The following is an 18911-nucleotide window of genomic DNA, read 5'->3' as shown; positions in this document are numbered from 1 at the left end:
TGAAAGACTCCAACTCCCTTCATTTTATAGACTTAAACCTTCTTGCAGGCTACTAATAGACTATGGTATATATAAATATAATAATGATTATTTGTACATATGCACAAATACACTAGAGTATTATCACATGTTCACACTCACATGCAGTCATATTATGCAATATGCAGCAAGTAGCTAATAAAAGAAACAGGTGAAAAGGGATTTTTCAGTATACAGTAGCTCATTTTTGCTGAAGAATAACAAACAAATGTACCAGCTTAATAGAGGCATTGTGTACATAACTAGTCATAAACACAATACAAGGGAAGGCTCTCATGACCATATTACAATGTGTTAGCATAACTCTAAACAAAGATTATGAAACACTATATAATTATGCTCCACCTAAATAGAGACAATAAATTTAGCTATATACAAGGTTGAGAAAATTATTTATAATGAAGTACCCTGTAAACCTTTCGGATTGATAAGAATGATAATATTATTGTGTTGATAATTGTGTGGCAACATTGCTTGGCCTGTTTTTTACGAAAATACCAGGAACAACTCTAGGCATAACTTTCATCTTTAATTTAAAAGTCACATTAGGCTATGCCTGCATTACTGGCCCAGCTGTTTGACTATATCTTGATAATATGTGTACACACTGTGCATGTACAATGTACAAATTCTAAACTGAGTATACTCCAATGTTAAAAAACTAAACATAATACTACTGGGGATATGAATACATGTATAAAATGTTTATTTAGCTTTGGCATGATGGCTGGCAGGAATAGCATCATAGTGGTGATCTTCTGAACTGCCTTGAGAAGCACTGACTGAGTATGCTGGGTTATTCTCTAGCTTCACATCACTTGACTTATCCACCAACTCATATGTATATGCTGGCTCTGGTGCAACAATGGCTGGTTTAGTATCACTGATAGGAATAAGAACATATAAATGCCTGCATTCATATGATTATACCTACTTGTAGTTAACTTTAACACTTAGTTTTTGCTTTTGTAGCATAAACACCCGAACTGCAAGAACAATATTGCAGAATATTGAGACCATCATTATAACTGCCATAACAGCAATGAGCACCATATTGGAACCAGAACTGTCACTGCTACAAACGTTCTCGTCATTCCTCTGTGGCTGAACTATACAGTTACAGATAACAGCAATTAATCTATTTTACTTTGCATAAAATATATAACACTGATGACACATCAAATAAGTACAAAATTTTTTGCATCTACATAGCTACCTTTAAAACAACAGGGAGTATATTCTTAAAATTGAAACTAATAAAAATAGAATGCAGCCAAACTAGAGATGAATCATACAATATGGTAGTACTGTATATTAGCAGGGCCGCCCACAGGGGGGGGGGCATTTTGCCCCGGGCCCCAGCCTGAAAGGGGCCCCCTGTTGAATACCTGTTTAGAGCAGTCACAGTATTGGTCATGACCTTTTTTTTTCTTTTTTTTGGTCTTCGGCTTACAGCTTGGGTAAAGTTGTGATTCAGAATGGAAACCTCCTTGCCTCTGGGGCCCCACTTTAACTCTTTGTCCTGGGCCCCTTAATTTCTCTGGGCGGCCCTGTATATTCGGGATCGAGGTTGGGGTTTTTCTGGCAAAAAAAAAAACACCTTAAAAAACAGCTTCACGACACCATTCTGGCACCTTGGCAGTATTGGTTAGGTATAGCCAAGCCCAAAAGTGTAGTATGACCCTAAATGCTTCCAATAGATTGTTACAAAATTATTGTTTTATTCAATGGAATTTTTTACTGACTAACTGCCAGCCTGTTGCCTTCAGGAAAGTGTAACTCTATAATGGCTAAAGCATAATCAATTATTACTACCTAACATAGGCCATTTGTCAGGCAAATATCATGCATGGCCGACCACAATGGAACCTGCCTGACAAAATGTTAGATCAGAATAGAAGGAAGTTGTAGAGTTTTTATAGTGAATCTAGCATTGTCAATAATAGCAAACGCAATTAGACAACAATGATTGTATTATTATAGGTCGAGTCATTCTATTCTATCAATGTATCATAAGGATTTCCCTATTATGATGAATTGTGTAAAACAGTAGCATATTAATGTCAGGTAATGCGTTTGGTTGTCTGACATTTTCACTGGGATTTGAAAAAAAATATAAGTCTGGGCTAAAGCTATGAGCTAGATTTTTTCACTGTTCAATGTTGCTTCATCCCAAAACATGCATGCTGCAGTACAAATAATGCACTAATCATGCACTTACCTTTGTCCTCCTTTGTGTCCTATTTATGCTGACAACCCAGATGTTGATTCACACTAGCTGTCGAGACTGAGGAGTGATTGTCTAAATTATATTGCAAGCAGGACTTGAACACTTGTAATGTGTGTTATTATTATGATGTCATCATTATGTGCACGTGATGTAATGTATAAAAGTGTGCACTCTGTTTAAATTATGACCAGTCTTATGTGAGCCAAAACGAAGCGAGTTATCCCTCCGAAACGATTGAGCCTTGGCGTCCTTCTGTCTTCGTTACAGTTGGTGCTGTGACCAGGATTCTGGGCGATGTCCGGACCAATAAGGAAGATAACAGGACCTGCTAAGGCCCGTCTACAGCAGTACATTGAGTCAGCGAACGGTTTGTTGGAGAATAAACCCAAGGAACAGGAACTGGATGAATACGAGAGTGAAGTAGAAGATTTTCTGAACAGGCTCACGACTAACGTTTCGTTGCTAGAAAAAATGCAACAAAGACTGGTCGAACGTTCTTAAGGAAGCGAAAGGTGACGCGAAGGCTACTGAAGAGAAAGAATATTCTCGAGCGACAGATAGTGAAACTGGATTTATTGAACTCATGTTTGCCGCCAATGAAGTGATATCCAGATTGAAAGCAAGAGTAACATTAATCTCAAGGAAGAGAGAACAAGCCAACTACCAGAAAATGCTCACCTCAACACAAACTAACTTTCAACCTATAATTGACCATGCAACTGTACAAGCTACACGGGAAGTACAAGCTGCGACCTTGACCTCTTCTTCATCAGGTGATACCTTTACAGTAAACAATCCACAGTTATCAGTACATCTTCCGAAGTTGCATTTACCGATATTTGATGGAAATTTGTTAAAGTGGCCAGAATTTTGGGATATTTTTCATTCGTCCGTTCATAAGCAGAAGATACCAAATGTGTCAAAGTTCAGTTATCTCAAAGGAACTCTCCGAGGTGTTGCCTCTGTTGCAATTTCAGGCATCTCTGTAACTGAGGAGAACTATGACGTAGCACTCAAACTTTTAAAGGAGAGATTTGGAAGAAAGGAATCAATAGTTAAAGTGCTTTATGCCAAATTACAGAATCTTCCAACTTCTTCGTGCAAGTTCAGTGACATTCAGTACACTCACAATAATATTGAGAGAATATTGAGACAGTTGGAGTCACAAGGTGAGACAGTTGACAATCAGAGGATGCTGGTTTACCAGATTTTGAGCAAGTTCCCTTTGGAAGTCATTTTAAAGTTGGAAAGCACAAAACAATGTGATGAAGAATGGACAATGGAATTATTGAGAAAGTTATTGAGTCGATATGTGATTATTTAAGAGAATGTTTATCGAAGAGTGGCTAATGCCAAAGGAAGGAATTATGATTATCGACCTGTAAGACATGAAGGAGGACAAAAGGAGAGTCAATCCTTGTCCGGAGGTGGTAAGCAGTTATTGAATCAGGCATCTGTTGACACTTTTGCTACTAATGTACAGAGAAGAGGTAGAAGTCCTAGTTGTGTGTTCTGCAGAGGTGACCACTTTAATGATGAATGTGACAGAGTTAAAACACTTGCTGAACGTAAGCGGAAACTGATAACTCAGGGTCGTTGTTTTCTTTGTTTTAAGGTTGGACACACATTTACTGATTGTTCATCACCTCAGAGATATGGTTGTTATTATTGTGGGAAAAAACAATACCATAATCGAGCTATATGCCCACAAGGGACATTGGAAACAGTGGAAATTGAAAACTGAAACTGAAACTGAAAAACTGAAACGAAAAAACTGAAACTGAAAAACTAAAATTGGTCAAAACTTCATATTAACAGGTACCTCTTAACAAAGACCACCTCTGTAATAAGACCACCTGTATAATAAGACCGCCTCTAATAAGACCACCTCATTATAGTAGTCATGTCAAGTAGGTCCAACAAAAAGGCCATTAGGTGTACTCATAATGTAATAAAGTATCAATCAATCAGACAGTACTTAAAGTTAAAACGACAGCTGCAGGGTTGTACATAAGGATACACTATCTTACCATACCAAGACCTAAAGTCCATGGTCATGTCACAATGAAAATGGGGTAATTGCATGCACAATTACTCTGCTGATACTGGATTTCTCATGAATTGTGCATTATTTAAGAGTTGCATAGTTAAATTAATGATCTTGGACTTTGTGTCTTGGTAATAGTTGGACACTCGTGATAGGTGTCTTCGAGGATTTAAAAACCTATCAATATTTACCTGCGCCTCGGTAATTACTGATGTCACCTCAGGTTTTTAAGTCTTCGAGGATGCTTATTACATGTGCCTAACAATTATTAAGACACAAAGTCAAGAATCATTAAAGTTGATTTTGTAACTATGCAACTCCTAAATCATGCACAATAATATTCAAGAGAAATCCATTATCAAATTCAATTATGCATGCAATTGCTCCATTTTCATTTGTGACATGACCATGGACTTTAGGTCTTGGCATGATAAGATATATCCTTTTGTACAACCCTGCAGCTGTCATTTCAACATTTAAGTACTGTCTGATTGATTGATACTTTATTACATTATGAGTACACCTTAGCTATATTTTTGGACCTACTTGACATAACTACTATAATGAGGTGGTCTTATTTTAGAGGCGGTCTTATTATACAGGTGGTCTTATTATAGAGGCGGTCTTTGTTAAGAGGTACCTGGTAATATGAAGTTTTGACCAATTTTAGTTTTTCAGTTTCAGTTTTTCAGTTTCAGTTTTCAATTTCAGTTTTCAATTTCCACTGTTTCCAATGTCCCTGACCATGATGTTGGTAATGTAGTAACAGAGGGGAGTCAAGATAAACCTACTGAAACTCTTAATGCAAGTGTAGACACTGATCAAGCTTTAATTTCTTCTGGAGAAAAGGTCTTGTTACAGACAGCAGTTGTTCCTATTCAGACAGCAGATGGATCAGCAACCATTATGGCAAAACTTTTGTTAGATAGTGCAAGTCATCGTACCTTCATAACTGACCAGCTGGCTAAGAAGTTGAAGTTAACTTGTGATCGTGAGGAGTTACTGTCTGTATCGACCTTTGCTGCAAAGACACCTCAGCAGGTAAACACCTTTGTTGTCCACTTTAATGTGATAACTAAAAACAATTCTTGTTTACCGCTTCATGCTAATGTGATAAATAAGATTACAGGCCCAATACAAAGAGGCCCAATACAGCCATCAGATCTAGAGTTTTTGCTATCAATTTCTCCAGAGAAAATGGCTGACACTGTTCCCAAGGATGTAGAGCCAGTGAATGTTGACCTCTTAATAGGATCTGATTATTTTTGGACCATCTTGGGTACTGAGAAGTTGACACTTCAGGATTGTTTTTGATATCCTCAAAGATAGGATATATTCTTACAGGAAAGTACAGTATCAGAAGTTGTCAACAACATGTTTCAAGTTGTCTTGTGATGACAGAGGTTAATAAGACGTTACCTGAAATGAGTATGGTTTCATGTTCTGATGATTCAGTTACTTGTATTGAAGACTTTTGGAGATTGGAAACAATTGGAATCAGTGATCCATTGGACATAACTGATGATGATAAAGCTCTTGAAAGATTTAATTCCTCGATTTGTTTTGAGGATGGTAGGTATCAGATACAGTGGCCATGGAAATATGAGAACTTGGATATTCCTGAAAACTTGGATATTGCAGTTGGTAGACTTAGATCTTTGGCAAGACGTTTTCAGAAGGATAGAAATCTACTTGAGAAATATGACGAAGTTATTTCTAGTCAAGTTAAGCAAGGAATAGTGGAGAAGGTCACTACTGATACAAGGACAAGTCAACAATGCCATTATCTTCCTCATCATCCAGTGATGACACCAGCTAAGAGTACAACAAAACTGCGTATTGTGTATGATGCTTCAGCCAAAGCAAGGAGGGGAGAGAAGAGTTTAAATGAGTGTCTTCACAGAGGCCCTGTGTTATTACCAGACTTGTGTGGTATCCTGCTTCGTTTTAGGATCCAGCCAATTGTCATGCTTGCTGACATCGAGAAAACCTTTTTGCAGGTTGGTATCCAAGAGATGGACAGAGATGTAACAAGGTTCCTCTGGTTTAAGAACTTACAAAGCTTAGATGTGGTTGAAGAAAATCTGGATGTTTACTGATTTTGTCGAGTTCTGTTTGGAATTATTTGTAGTCCCTTTTTGTTGGGAGGCACAATCAAGTATCATTTGAAGAAGATTGGCACACCTGTTGCTTCACAGATTAGTGAGAACATCTATGTTGATAATGTCCTACTTGGAGCTGGTACTGTGAAAGAAGCTCACAAGATTTATTTTGAGTCAAAGAACATTTTTAGAAAGGCATCTATGAATCTAAGGGAGTGGATCTACAATTCATCTGAATTCCTTAGTTTGTTGCCGGAGACTGAAGTTGTCAAAGGAAGTGTTGTTAAGACCTTTGGCATGCCATGGAATTACAAAGAAGATAACCTACAAGTTGGAGGGGTTAATTTTAGTAATTCGGATGTCATCGCTACAAAAAGGGAGGTATTGAAAGTAGTGGCTAAGGTTTTTGATCCATTGGGTCTTGTTACTCCGGTGACATTTTATGGGAAGGTGTTTCTTCAAGTACTGTGGATGGAGAGTGTGTCATGGGATGAGCCTTTGTCAGAAGAGTTATGTAAGAGATGGAATGAAATATTGACTGAATTGAGACTGTTGTCTACGCTTAAGATAAAGAGATGTGTTGCCAATGTGGACACTACTGAACAGTATAAGCTGCTTGTGTTTTGTGATGCATCAATGAAATCTTATGCAGCTGCAGTGTATCTTCGTGTAGAGAAACAGGGTTCTGTCAAGGTAAACCTTGTCTTTTCAAAGATGAGAGTGGTTTCAAAGGGTATCCATAAGATGAAAGGAAATATCAAGACACACGGTAGTGTGTCGTGCGGCCCAAGAAGCCGGCGCGCAACCCCGTGAATATATTGACAGGAAGAAAGAAAACGCAATTTTCGCACCTCCGTAGCTCTGTGCTGCCTTGATGAAACAAGACAAATTTTGCTGTGTAGATTCCCTCCACCTTCAGCACTCCACATTCCAAATTTGAGCGAAATCGCTTCAGGCATTCCTGAGATATGCGACTTCAAAAATTGGCTCAGTTTCTTCGTTTTTTTTTTCTTCTTATTTTTCTTCCTCTTTTCGCACACTTACAAAAACTGCTATAAAACGCGAACGCGTTATCCGATTGCCTTGAAATGTGGCACACAGAAGGGGGGTATAAAGGCGCATCTCGGTACCAACTTTGGCTGGAATACCATAAACAGGCAAAGAGTTATGAGCGATTATGCACGAAAAATAACACCAATATGTTGTCACGCCTACAGGGTAAACCGCGTATGGGAAGAAGCTGAAAATCAGTGGGTGAATAGGTTAACTATTGAACCTCAAACCTTTTGTGGTTTGAAAGAAATCGAGCTAAAAACCAGGAAGATACAGCGAAAAAATCAACAGAGTGTAACAATTACGCAATCGAGATTAGGCCACACCAAGTCAAACCTTAGTTTCTGGTCACCCGCCCGCATGGAAAACTGGAACCCCAGTTTATGAGGACTATTATTAATATTACAAGCGCTTAAGTGTACGTGACCAAGGACAGTGATTTTTAAACACTGCAAAAGATCGAGATACTCTAATAGAGCAGTCAGGGATTCTAATAGAGCAGTCACACTACCCTTAACTCTAATACTAGAATAGACAGATACTACTATAACGTTTTTGACTTGTCCTTGATTAGCTATATAGCTAGCTATTAGTAATGCTTCTGTTGCCAGTAAGTAATTTCAGTACAGTATGTATGTAGCATTGATCACTAGCCTAATGATCAGATATACCATAGCTTTAAACTTTCCTAACAATTCAGATGTGGTCCTCTAATGATTAGTCTAATAACTCTTCTAGTGGATCTAAACTTGGACTTCCTTATCACTGATCACTGATATACTGACTTGAAATCCGGTAACATTTGGTGAGCTCAAACTTCAACTTTTCCATGGTTACATAATTGCAAGTATGGTCCTAAATTAGCAAGTGCATGACATCCCTTAGTTAAAACATTAACTTAGCTTTCCCACATGATCACTGAAAAACACTAGCCTGGAGCACTCAACAACTCAACTCAAAACTTTGACAGCTACTTTACTCAAGGTTTACTGTATAGAAGGCTGGAAACGTATGCATACATAGTTGGCTAAGACCTCACATTTGAAAGAGTTTCTGATGATGTGTTAATATAGCTTTGGATTATTATTAGCTAGCTAATAAATAATAATTTCCTGACATAGCTAATGAAACATTTCATTTGTAAAGCAAAAGTAGCTACATGAGCAGACCTTTCCTTAGTGTTAGCTACACATTGTTGTGCTCAGCAGTGTAGCTAGCCATCGACAATTTTTCTGATGCATTTTGTAGAAGCATAATTAACTACTTATGCTATAAGAATGTTGGTTAAGCTTGGTTGTAAACTCAATATGAAATGGGTAAATTGAGCAAAATTAATAACATTACAGTATTACTGGTGTATATGTAAGAGTCTATGATAGTCCTGAAGTCCTGATCATCCGCCCGCCCGCATCCTTTTGTTGGCTAGGGAGTGACCAGAAACTAAGGTATGACTTGGAGTGGCCTTAGCTAATTTTTAATTTTTTAATTTTATTATTATTATTATTATTATTATGCTTGCCACGCCTACCAGATAAACCACTTGGGGTAATGCTTTGAAAATTGCTGTACAGATGGAGTTATCATCTTAGAAAGGCTCTTCAATGGTGTAGAAGAATCAGACTTAAAGCCACGGAGTTATAACACGAAATCCAACTTGGTGTAGGAAGTGCGAGATCGAGATACTCTAATAGAGCAGTCATCCTAATAGAGCAATCACCCTGAACAGAATTCAAGAGATCAGTTAGAAATAAGTAACCTGTATAGAGATCAGCTACAAACAAATCACCCTGTAGAGAGTTCAGCTACAAACAATTCACCCTGTTCAGACATCAGTTAGAAGAAAATTTCTTGTAGAGAGTTCAGTTACAAACAAATCACCCTGTTGAAAGATCAGCTAGAAGATGTCACCTTGTAGATAGTTCAGTTACAAAGAAACCACAATGTAGAGAATTCAGCTACAAACTAGTGACCCTGTAGATACATCAGCTAGAAGAAGTTACCTTGTAGAGAGTTCAGCTACAAAGAAACCATTCTGTAAAGAGCTCAGCTGCAAACAAATCACCTATACAGAATTCAGCTACAAACAAATCACCCTGTAGAGAGATCAGCTAGAAGAAGTTACCTTGTAGATAGTTCAGCTACAAACAAATCATCCTGTAGAGAGATCAGCTAGAAGAAGTTACCTTGTAGATAGTTCAGCTACAAACAAATCATCCTGTAGAGAGATCAGCTAGAAGAAGTTACCTTGTAGATAGTTCAGCTACAAACAATTCACCCTGTACAGAGCTCAGTTAAAAGAGGTTTCCTTGTAGAAAAGTTCAGCTACAAACAAATCACCCTGTAGAGAGATAAGTAAGAAGAAGTTACGTTGTAGATCGTTCAGCTACAAACAATTCACCCTGTAAAGAGATCAGCTAGAAGAAGTTACCTTGTAGAGAGTTCAGCTACAAAGAAACCATCATGTAGATAGTTCAGGTACAAACAAATCACCCTGTAGAAAGATCAGCTATAGAAGAAATCACCTTGTAGAGAGTTCAGCTACAAAGAATCTATCATGTAGAGAGTTCAACTACAAACAAATCACCATGTAGAAAGATCAGCTATAGAAGAAATCACCTTGTAGAGAGTTCAGCTACAAAGAAACCATCATGTAGAGAGTTCAGCTACAAACAAATCGGCCTGTAGAGAGATCAGCTAGAAGAAATTACCTTGTAGAGAGTTCAGCTACAAAGAAACCATCATGTAGAGAGTTCAGCTGCAAACAAATCACCTGTAGAGAGTTAAGCTACAAACAAATCTCCCTGTAGAGAGATCAGCTAGAAGAAGTCACCTTGCAGGGAGTTCAGTTACAAAGAAATAAACCATGTAGAGAGTTCAGCTGCAAACAAATCACCTGTAGAGAGTTCAGCTAGAAACAAGTCACCCTGTAGAGAGATCAGCTAGAAACAAGTCACCTTGTAGAGAGTTCAGCTAGAAGAAGTCACATTGTAGAGCTACAAAGAAACTACCATGTAGAGTTCAGCTGCAAACAAATCACCCTGTAGAGAACTCAGCTACAAACAAATCGCCCTGTAGAAAGATTAGATAGAAGAAGTTACCTTATAGGGAGTTCAGCTATGAACAGATCACCCTGTAGAGAGTTCAGCTACAAACAAATCACCCTGTAGAGAGTTAAGTTACAAAGAAACCACCATGTAGAGAGTTCAGCTGCAAAAAAAATCAATCACTCTGTAGAAAGTTCAGCTAGAAGAAGTCACCTTGTAGAGAGTTAAGCTGCAAATAAATCACCCTGTAGAGAATTCAACTACAAACAAATCACCCTGTAGAAAGATCAGCTAGAAGAAGTTACCTTGTAGAGAGTTCAGCTACAAAGAAACCACCATGTAGAGAGTTCAGCTGCAAACAAATCACCTGTAGAGAGTTCAGCTAGAAACAAGTCACCCTTAGAGAGATCAGCTAAAAACAAGTCACCCTGTAGAGAGTTCAGCTAGAAGAAGTCACATTGTAGAGAGTTCAGCTACAAAGAAACTACCAAGTTCAGCTGCAAACAAATCATCCTGTAGAGAGTTCAGCTAGAAGAAGTCACCTTTTAGAGAGTTCAGCTACAAAGCAACCACCATGTAAAGAGTTCAGCTGCAAAAAACTCAATCACCTTGTAGAAAGATCAGCTAGAAGAAGTTACCTTGTAGAGAGTTCAGCTACAAAGAAGCCACCATGTAGAGAGTTCAGCTGCAAACAAATCACCTGTAGAGAGTTCAGCTAGAAACAAGTCACCCTGTAGAGAGTTCAGCTAGAAGAAGTCACATTGTAGAGAGTTCAGCTACAATGAAACTCCCATGTAGAGAGTTCAGCTGCAAACAAATCACCCTGTAGAGAACTCAGCTACAAACAAATATGCAGTGTAAAAAGATCAGCTAGAAGAAGTTACCTTGTAGAGAGTTCAGCTACAACGAAACCACCATGTAGAGAGTTCAGCTACAAACAAATCACCTGTAGAGAGTTCAGCTAGAAACAAGTCACCCTGTAGAGAGATCAGCTAGAAACAAGTCACCTTGTAGAGAGTTCAGCTAGAAGAAGTCACATTGTAGAGAGTTCAGCTACAAAGAAACTACCATTTAGAGAGTTCAGCTGCAAACAAATCACCCAGTAGAAAGTTCAGCTATGAACAGATCACCCTGTTGAGAGTTCAGTTAGAAACAAATCACCTGTAGAGAGTTCAGCTACAAACAAATCACCCTGTAGAGAGTTCAGCTACAAAGAAACCATTCTGTACAGAGCTCAGCTGCAAACAAATCACTTGTACAGAATTCAGCTACAAACAAATCACCCTGTATAGAGATCAGCAAGAAGAAATTATATTGTAGATAGTTCAGTTACAAACAAATCACCCTGTAGAAAGATCAGTTAGAAGAAGTTACCTTGGAGAAAGTTCAGCTACAAAGAAACCATTTTGTAAAGAGCTCAGCTGCAAACAAATCACCTGTACAGAATTCAACTACGAACAAATCTCCCTGTAGAGAGATCAGCTAGAAGAAATTACCTTGTAGAGAGTTCAGCTACAAAGAAACCACCATGTAGAGAGTTCAGCTGCAAAGAAATCACCCTGTAGAAAATTCTGCCAGAAACAAATTGCCCTGTAGAAAGATCAGTTAGAAGAAGTTACCTTTTAGAGAGTTCAGCTACAAAGAAACCATTCTGTAAAGAGCTCAGCTGCAAACAAATCACCTATACAAAATTCAGCTACAAACACATCACCCTGTAGAGAGATCTGCTAGAAGGAGTTACCTTGTAGATCGTTCAGCTACAAACAATTCACCCTGTAAAGAGAGCAATTAGAAGAAGTCACCTTGTAGAGTGTTCAGTTACAAAGAAACCACCATGGAGATTTCTGTAATCAATATATGTGACCGGATTTGCGAAAAGGGGTCTTCCACACACATCCAATTCCGTAAACGTTGGAGACCATAACTCAGTGTTCAAGTAACATATTAACCTGAAAATTTCACTATGTATTCAGCTATAGTGGTGCTCACCACTGCCCAAATATCAAGGCAATAGCTCTTTCCAATCTGAAGTTATCAATTGTCAAAGTTGGCAAATTGGATGTGTGTGGAAGACCCCTTTTTGCAAATGCAGTCAAATATGTATTATACAGTGTATATAATTTGTACATTTTGTCGATGATTGACTAACTACAACCCATATAATACTATTATTATTAGCATTGTATTAGGCCTAGGCATGTATTGTATAATTGTTTTGTGTTTTCGCTTGTGGGGTTGAGTTTTGGGTCACGTGAATAATAGAAGAGTCAACACGTGCTGGTGTAGTGTTAGTAGTCCGTCAACTCCTCCTGCTCCTGTACATCACATCAACGTGAAGCGTCATTCTCCCCTTCCCTACATGGTGCTGTGACGCTGGAGTCGTTTCGTCAAACGAGCTACTTCCGGACCTTGTAACCCCTCGCGAAAACGCTTGGTACCGTAGCATTTCTTAAACGGTACCCCGGAAGGCAAGCGCTTCACCTACAGTGTTCATTTGTTTTGTGTCGTTTTCCTTGTAGAAAACATTCACGGAGATGGAGGAGACTCAACGTGCAAAGGGATCACGTGCGGCGTATCGCGCACATGTTACTCGTATATTTAAGAAAGTAGACGAGAATCTAGAGACGGAAACCCCATTGACGGACACTCAAGTCGCCAAACTCACCAGCAATTTAGAACAGTTAACCCAGAAGAAGGATACATTACAACAGCTGAACGGGCAGATCGCCTCATCAATACAGACATCAGAGGAATTAGAAACTGAGATTCTTGAAGCAGAAGAAATACAGGACACCATCATTGAGTATATGAGTCTGATTAAACACCGCCTTGAGAAAACTAGAGAACCTGCACGCACTCTCAGTGTAACAGCTCCAGAGTTTGTACCCACGTTGCCACCACCAGTAACCAGAGAACCGGTAAGCCGGTTACCTAAGTTAAGCTTACCCCACTTTTCGGGGGATACCTTGATGTGGCAAGTCTTCAAAGACTCGTTTGATGCAGCCGTACACAACTCTCCTTCCCTAAGCAAAGTGCAGAAGTTCAACTACTTGAGAGCGCAGTTGCAGGGTGATGCACTGAGGGCCATAGCTGGACTACAACTCACTGATGCTAACTATGACCATGCCATAGCCCTTCTTACACAGAGATATGGTCAGTCTCATAAGATCGAACAGGCACACATGCAAGCTCTGTCACAAACCAACTGTCCCACCTCGTCCTTGTCCAGTCTGCAGTTGTTCTACGACACAATAGAAGCCCACATAAGAGGATTGACTGCACTTGGCAAAACAGAAGACTCGTATGAATCAATGCTAGTGCCTATCATTCTGGGAAAGCTACCAAGTGATGTACATAAGAACCTTGTTCGAGAACACGGCGTTGGGGCATGGACCATCGCAGAGTTAAGAGATGCCATTTGGAAGGAAATCACTATTTTAGAATGTGGATCATTGTCCAACAAGTGCAAGACAATGGAACCCTACCAGTCTACAATGACTACCACTCTACATACCGGTGCAAGTGGACGTCAATCCCAACCTGCTAATTCAGGTACTAGTAAGAACACCTGTGTATTTTGTAAGGGTCCACATTTTTGTGGTCGCTGTGATGTTGTTAAGGATCCCCAAAAACGCTTTGAATTAGTTAAGAAGGGGAAACACTGCTTTAATTGTTTGGGGCACCATAGGGCTTCACAGTGTCCTTCAAAGTGGAGATGCAAATTGTGCAGACAGAAGCACCATACTAGCTTATGCGGTGCATTTACCAAGCCATCTGAGTCTAATACCACTCCAGTCACTACACAGGCATCTATCACAACAGAGAGAGTGCAACCTCACACTTCTGTTCAACCCCAAACAACAGTACAACCTCAGTCAACAGTACAATCTCAGACAACAGAAACCACTACACCATCATCCACTGCAATGAATGCTGCCATTATTCCCCCAGAGCCCGCCACACGTACAAATTCTATGTGCTTATTGAAAACTGCAGTTGCTCAAGTTAGTGTGAATGGCATCCGAGTGGAAGCACACATTCTGTTCGATGAAGGGGCCCAGAGATCCTTCATGTCTAACCAACTAGCCAAGAAGCTAATGATATCTCCTCAACAAACTGAACACATCAATATCTCTACCTTTGGAGGAGAACCAACCCTGACCAAACAGTTGGACAATGCTACAGTCAACGTTGAGACACTGACAGGTGAATCTATTCCAATATCAGTTCTACTGGTCCCAGTCATTGCGGCACCCCTACAGAACAGGTATCATACTCACTTGATAAACATAGAACACTTACAGGGACTTCAGCTAGCCAACCCAGTGTCAACATCCAGTAACTTTTACATCTCATTATTGATTGGTGCTGATTATTACTGGCAGTTCGTGGGTGACCACATTGTGCGAGGTAATGGACCTACTGCAATGCAGTCCAAACTAGGTTACCTTCTGTCTGGACCACTTGTTGTTCCACCAGCTCCTACTACTAACGCCAGTATGTTTCATGTTTCCACACCAGCTACTGACTGTAACAATGCTCCGACCTTTTGGATGATGGAATCTGCTAATGTCACACAGCCTGAGACAGCAGAAGTAGAGAACGAATTTCTGGAGAGATACCAACAATCTTGCATCAGGCGAGAAGAGGATGGTGCATACCGTGTGAAGTTTCCTTGGAAACAAGAATATCCACCCCTCCCTTCAAACTATGCAGTTTGCAAAAACAAGACCCGCTCTTTAGCTCGCAAACTCAGCCACACTCCTGAACTGCTGCACCTATATGGGAAAATTATTATGGAACAAGAACAAAGAGGTTTCATCGAGAAGGTAACTGCACCAGACCTTACCAAGGATGTCCACTATATACCACATCACCCGGTTAGTAAAGCTTCCTCGACAACACCGATCAGAATCGTGTACAATTGTAGCTACCGTCAGGCTAGACACCCCAGTCTTAATGATTGCTTGCTAACTGGTCCATCCTTCACAACAGACATGTGCTCTATCCTCCTACGCTTCCGTTCCCATGCCATTGGAATTTCTACAGATTTAGAGAAGGCCTTTTTACATGTTAGGCTGGATGAGTCCGACCGTGACAACACCAGATTCTTCTGGTTATCATCACCATCTGATCCAGAAAGTGACCTTGAAATTTATCGATTTAAAACTGTCTTGTTTGGCTCTACCAGCTCCCCATTTATGCTTATGGCCACACTACATCATCATCTGAATTCTTGGGATAGCCCAGTAGCTCAGGACATGAAGCAGAATCTCTACGTGGATAACGTCATTAGTGGATGTAATACCGAAGCAGAAGCTATTAAATATTACAGAGAAGCCCGATTCATAATGACACAAGCCCAATTCAATTTGAGATCATGGGCATCTAACAGCTCACAACTGCAAGCTGTTACAGTGGCTGAGGGAACAGCTGATTGTGATGTTACTGTAAACCTATTAGGATTGTTGTGGAACACAGCTACTGACACCATTAGCTTCACCCCTAAACAGTTTCTATCCAACACAGAAGTACCACTACCTGTCACTAAACGTTTAGTACTCCAACTTTCATCAAAGGTATATGATCCTTTAGGAATTTTGTCACCGGTCACAATTCAAGCAAAGATTTTAATGCAGGATCTATGGAGATCAGGTATCGCTTGGGATGACCCATTGTTCCCAGAACACACAAACAGATGGTGGAAGATAGCTGAGGATCTACAAGATACCAGTAAGATTACAATACCTAGATTTTACTTTGGACCAACATACTCCCAGCCAGTAGAATTACATGTGTTTGCAGATGCCAGTATGAAGGCCTATGGTGCCATTGCATTTCTTAGAACTGGTGAGCACACCTGCTTTGTATTGGCCAGATCACGTGTGGTACCGCTCAAGCCACACACACTTCCGCGACTTGAATTGATGGCTGCTGTTGTCGCATCAAGACTGGCTCAATTCGTTGTTTCATCTCTTCCTCACCTACTTCAGAAATACGCAGTTAAGCTGTGGAGTGACAGCCAAATTGTGCTTCATTGGTTGTACAGTAAGAAACGCTTAAAACAGTTCATTTCAAACCGAGTTCAAGAGATTAATAAGACATTCCCAGATATTCCTTGGCTCTACTGCCCAACCAATGACAACCCGGCAGATTTACTAACAAGAGGATTGAGTGCTGCTCAGCTAAACTCATCGTGTTTGTGGCAACAAGGCCCACCGTGGCTCACAGATGAAACTCGTTGGCCTGCTTGGAATCATAGTGAGATCCTACACCTACAAGTGGATGACGATGTCATGGAGACAAATACCAGTGCTACTGACCTACCTAACACAGTAACCTCAGGTATTCACAACCTTATTGAACTTACAAAGTATAGTTCACTGATGAAAGTATTAAGAGTGTCAGCTCATGTTTACAGATTTGTCCATAATGCTAGGAATCCCACCAAGCGACATATTGGTCCACTGTCCGTGGATGAAACTAACAAGGCACTTACTCTCTGGATCCACAGTTGTCAGCACACCACCTTCCACAAGGAAATTTTGAACATTAGGGCTAAACGTGGAAAGAGATTACCTCTCGTGAGACAACTACGTTTGTTCATGGACAGCTCTGATTATTTACGTTGTGGCGGGAGGATCCATAACGCGCATGTAGATTCTGACACCAAGTTTCCTATCCTACTACCTAAACATCATCCCTTGACAAAGCTGATAGTGTTGGCTGTTCATAAGGAGCAACTTCATGCAGGTGTAACTGGAACAGTTACGTCTATAAGACAAGGATACTGGATCCCCTCGGCTCGACAGTTAGTAAGGCAACTAATCAGAAAGTGTGTCTCCTGCCGTAAGGTATCAGGAAAACCCTACATGGTACCAGAACCACCGCCATTGCCACTTGATAGAGTTAAGGAGGGTAAGCCGTTTGATGTTACGGGTGTAGATTTCACCGGAGCCCTGCACGTGAAGAACAATGGAACTGAAGAGAAGGTATATATCTGTTTATTTACGTGCGGTCTGTCTAGGGCAGTCCATTTAGAAGTAGTTTGTGATCTGAGTGTTGAAACCTTTCTGAGAGCATTCCGCCGATTTGTGTCACGTAAGTCACTGCCCCAAGTGATGATATCCGATAATGCGTCTACATATGTGTCTGCGAGTAAGGAGTTGGAACAGATTTTTACCTCAGATAAGCTAGGAGAATCCCTGAATGCCAAGGGCGTGAGATGGAAGTTTATCCCCAAACGTGCCCCTTGGTACGGGGGGTTTTGGGAAAGGTTGATTGGTATTACGAAGACGGTATTGAGGAAAGTCTTGGGAAAGTCATTTATTACATTGGAGGTACTACAAACCTTAATAGTTGAAGTTGAAGCAGTACTAAATGATCGCCCCCTGACCTATCTATCAGCAGATGTGACTGACCCTGAGCCATTGACACCATCGCACCTGCTCTATGGACGACGCATGACTATGTTACCTTACCCAGCCGTAGAAGAGGAACAACATGACCCTACCTTTTTATCCAGTACATCACTGCGTGACAAGGTCAACAGACAAACACTATTGTTGAATCATTTTCAGAGGAGATGGCAGAGAGAATATTTAACTTCCCTCCGAGAGGCATACAAGGCTACAGGTACTTCTAAACAATCAGTGAAAGTGGGGGACGTCGTTCTGGTGCATGATGATATACCCAGACTACAATGGCGTTTGGCTGTGATCGAAGAATTGATGGAAGGCCTTGATGGATATGCTCGAGCAGCCAAAATAAGGACAAGCACAGGGAGAACAAACCGACCAATTGCCAAGTTGTACCCTCTTGAGTTGAGTTCCCCATGTGAGCCTACAACATGTGATGACAACAGAGATACTGATAAGGACAATGATCACGATGTTAGTTCTGAGCCTGTTCACCAGAGACCAACCAGAGATGCTGCTGCAAGGGCTCGCGTACGAATTAAGAGTTGGACTAATCAGTTAACCGTGGCCCCGGAGGATGTCGATGATTGACTAACTACAACCCATATAATACTATTATTATTAGCATTGTATTAGGCCTAGGCATGTATTGTATAATTGTTTTGTGTTTTCGCTTGTGGGGTTGAGTTTTGGGTCACGTGAATAATAGAAGAGTCAACACGTGCTGGTGTAGTGTTAGTAGTCCGTCAACTCCTCCTGCTCCTGTACATCACATCAACGTGAAGCGTCATTCTCCCCTTCCCTACACATTTACTGATAAAATATTTAAAGTACATCTACTTCATCTTTTCTTCTTCCTGTAGTAAAGAAAAAAACGTAGGTTAAAAAAGTCCCAAAGCTGGTATATAAATACAAAAAGAAATGAAATCTAATCCAAAACAGCCAAGCTGTAAAAAAAGTGTGCGGCCCTCAGAAAGG

The 18911-nt window shown here is 40.2% G+C and overlaps 1 protein-coding gene across 1 annotated transcript; it reads left to right on the top strand.

The window, feature by feature from the left end:
* The first annotated feature begins 12652 nt into the window (after positions 1 to 12652).
* LOC136267020 (uncharacterized) lies at positions 12653 to 18644 on the top strand. The gene is made up of 2 exons (XM_066062074.1): positions 12653 to 12971; positions 13035 to 18644. Exon 2 carries the CDS (start codon positions 13050 to 13052, stop codon positions 18522 to 18524), a length of 5475 nt encoding a protein of 1824 aa, XP_065918146.1. The 5' UTR covers positions 12653 to 12971; positions 13035 to 13049; the 3' UTR covers positions 18525 to 18644.
* Positions 18645 to 18911: the final 267 nt, after the last annotated feature.

The sequence above is a fragment of the Dysidea avara genome, chromosome 9 (genome assembly GCF_963678975.1).
Source record: "Dysidea avara chromosome 9, odDysAvar1.4, whole genome shotgun sequence".
NCBI lineage: Eukaryota > Metazoa > Porifera > Demospongiae > Dictyoceratida > Dysideidae > Dysidea > Dysidea avara.
This window is presented reverse-complemented; position numbering and strand designations above follow the sequence as displayed.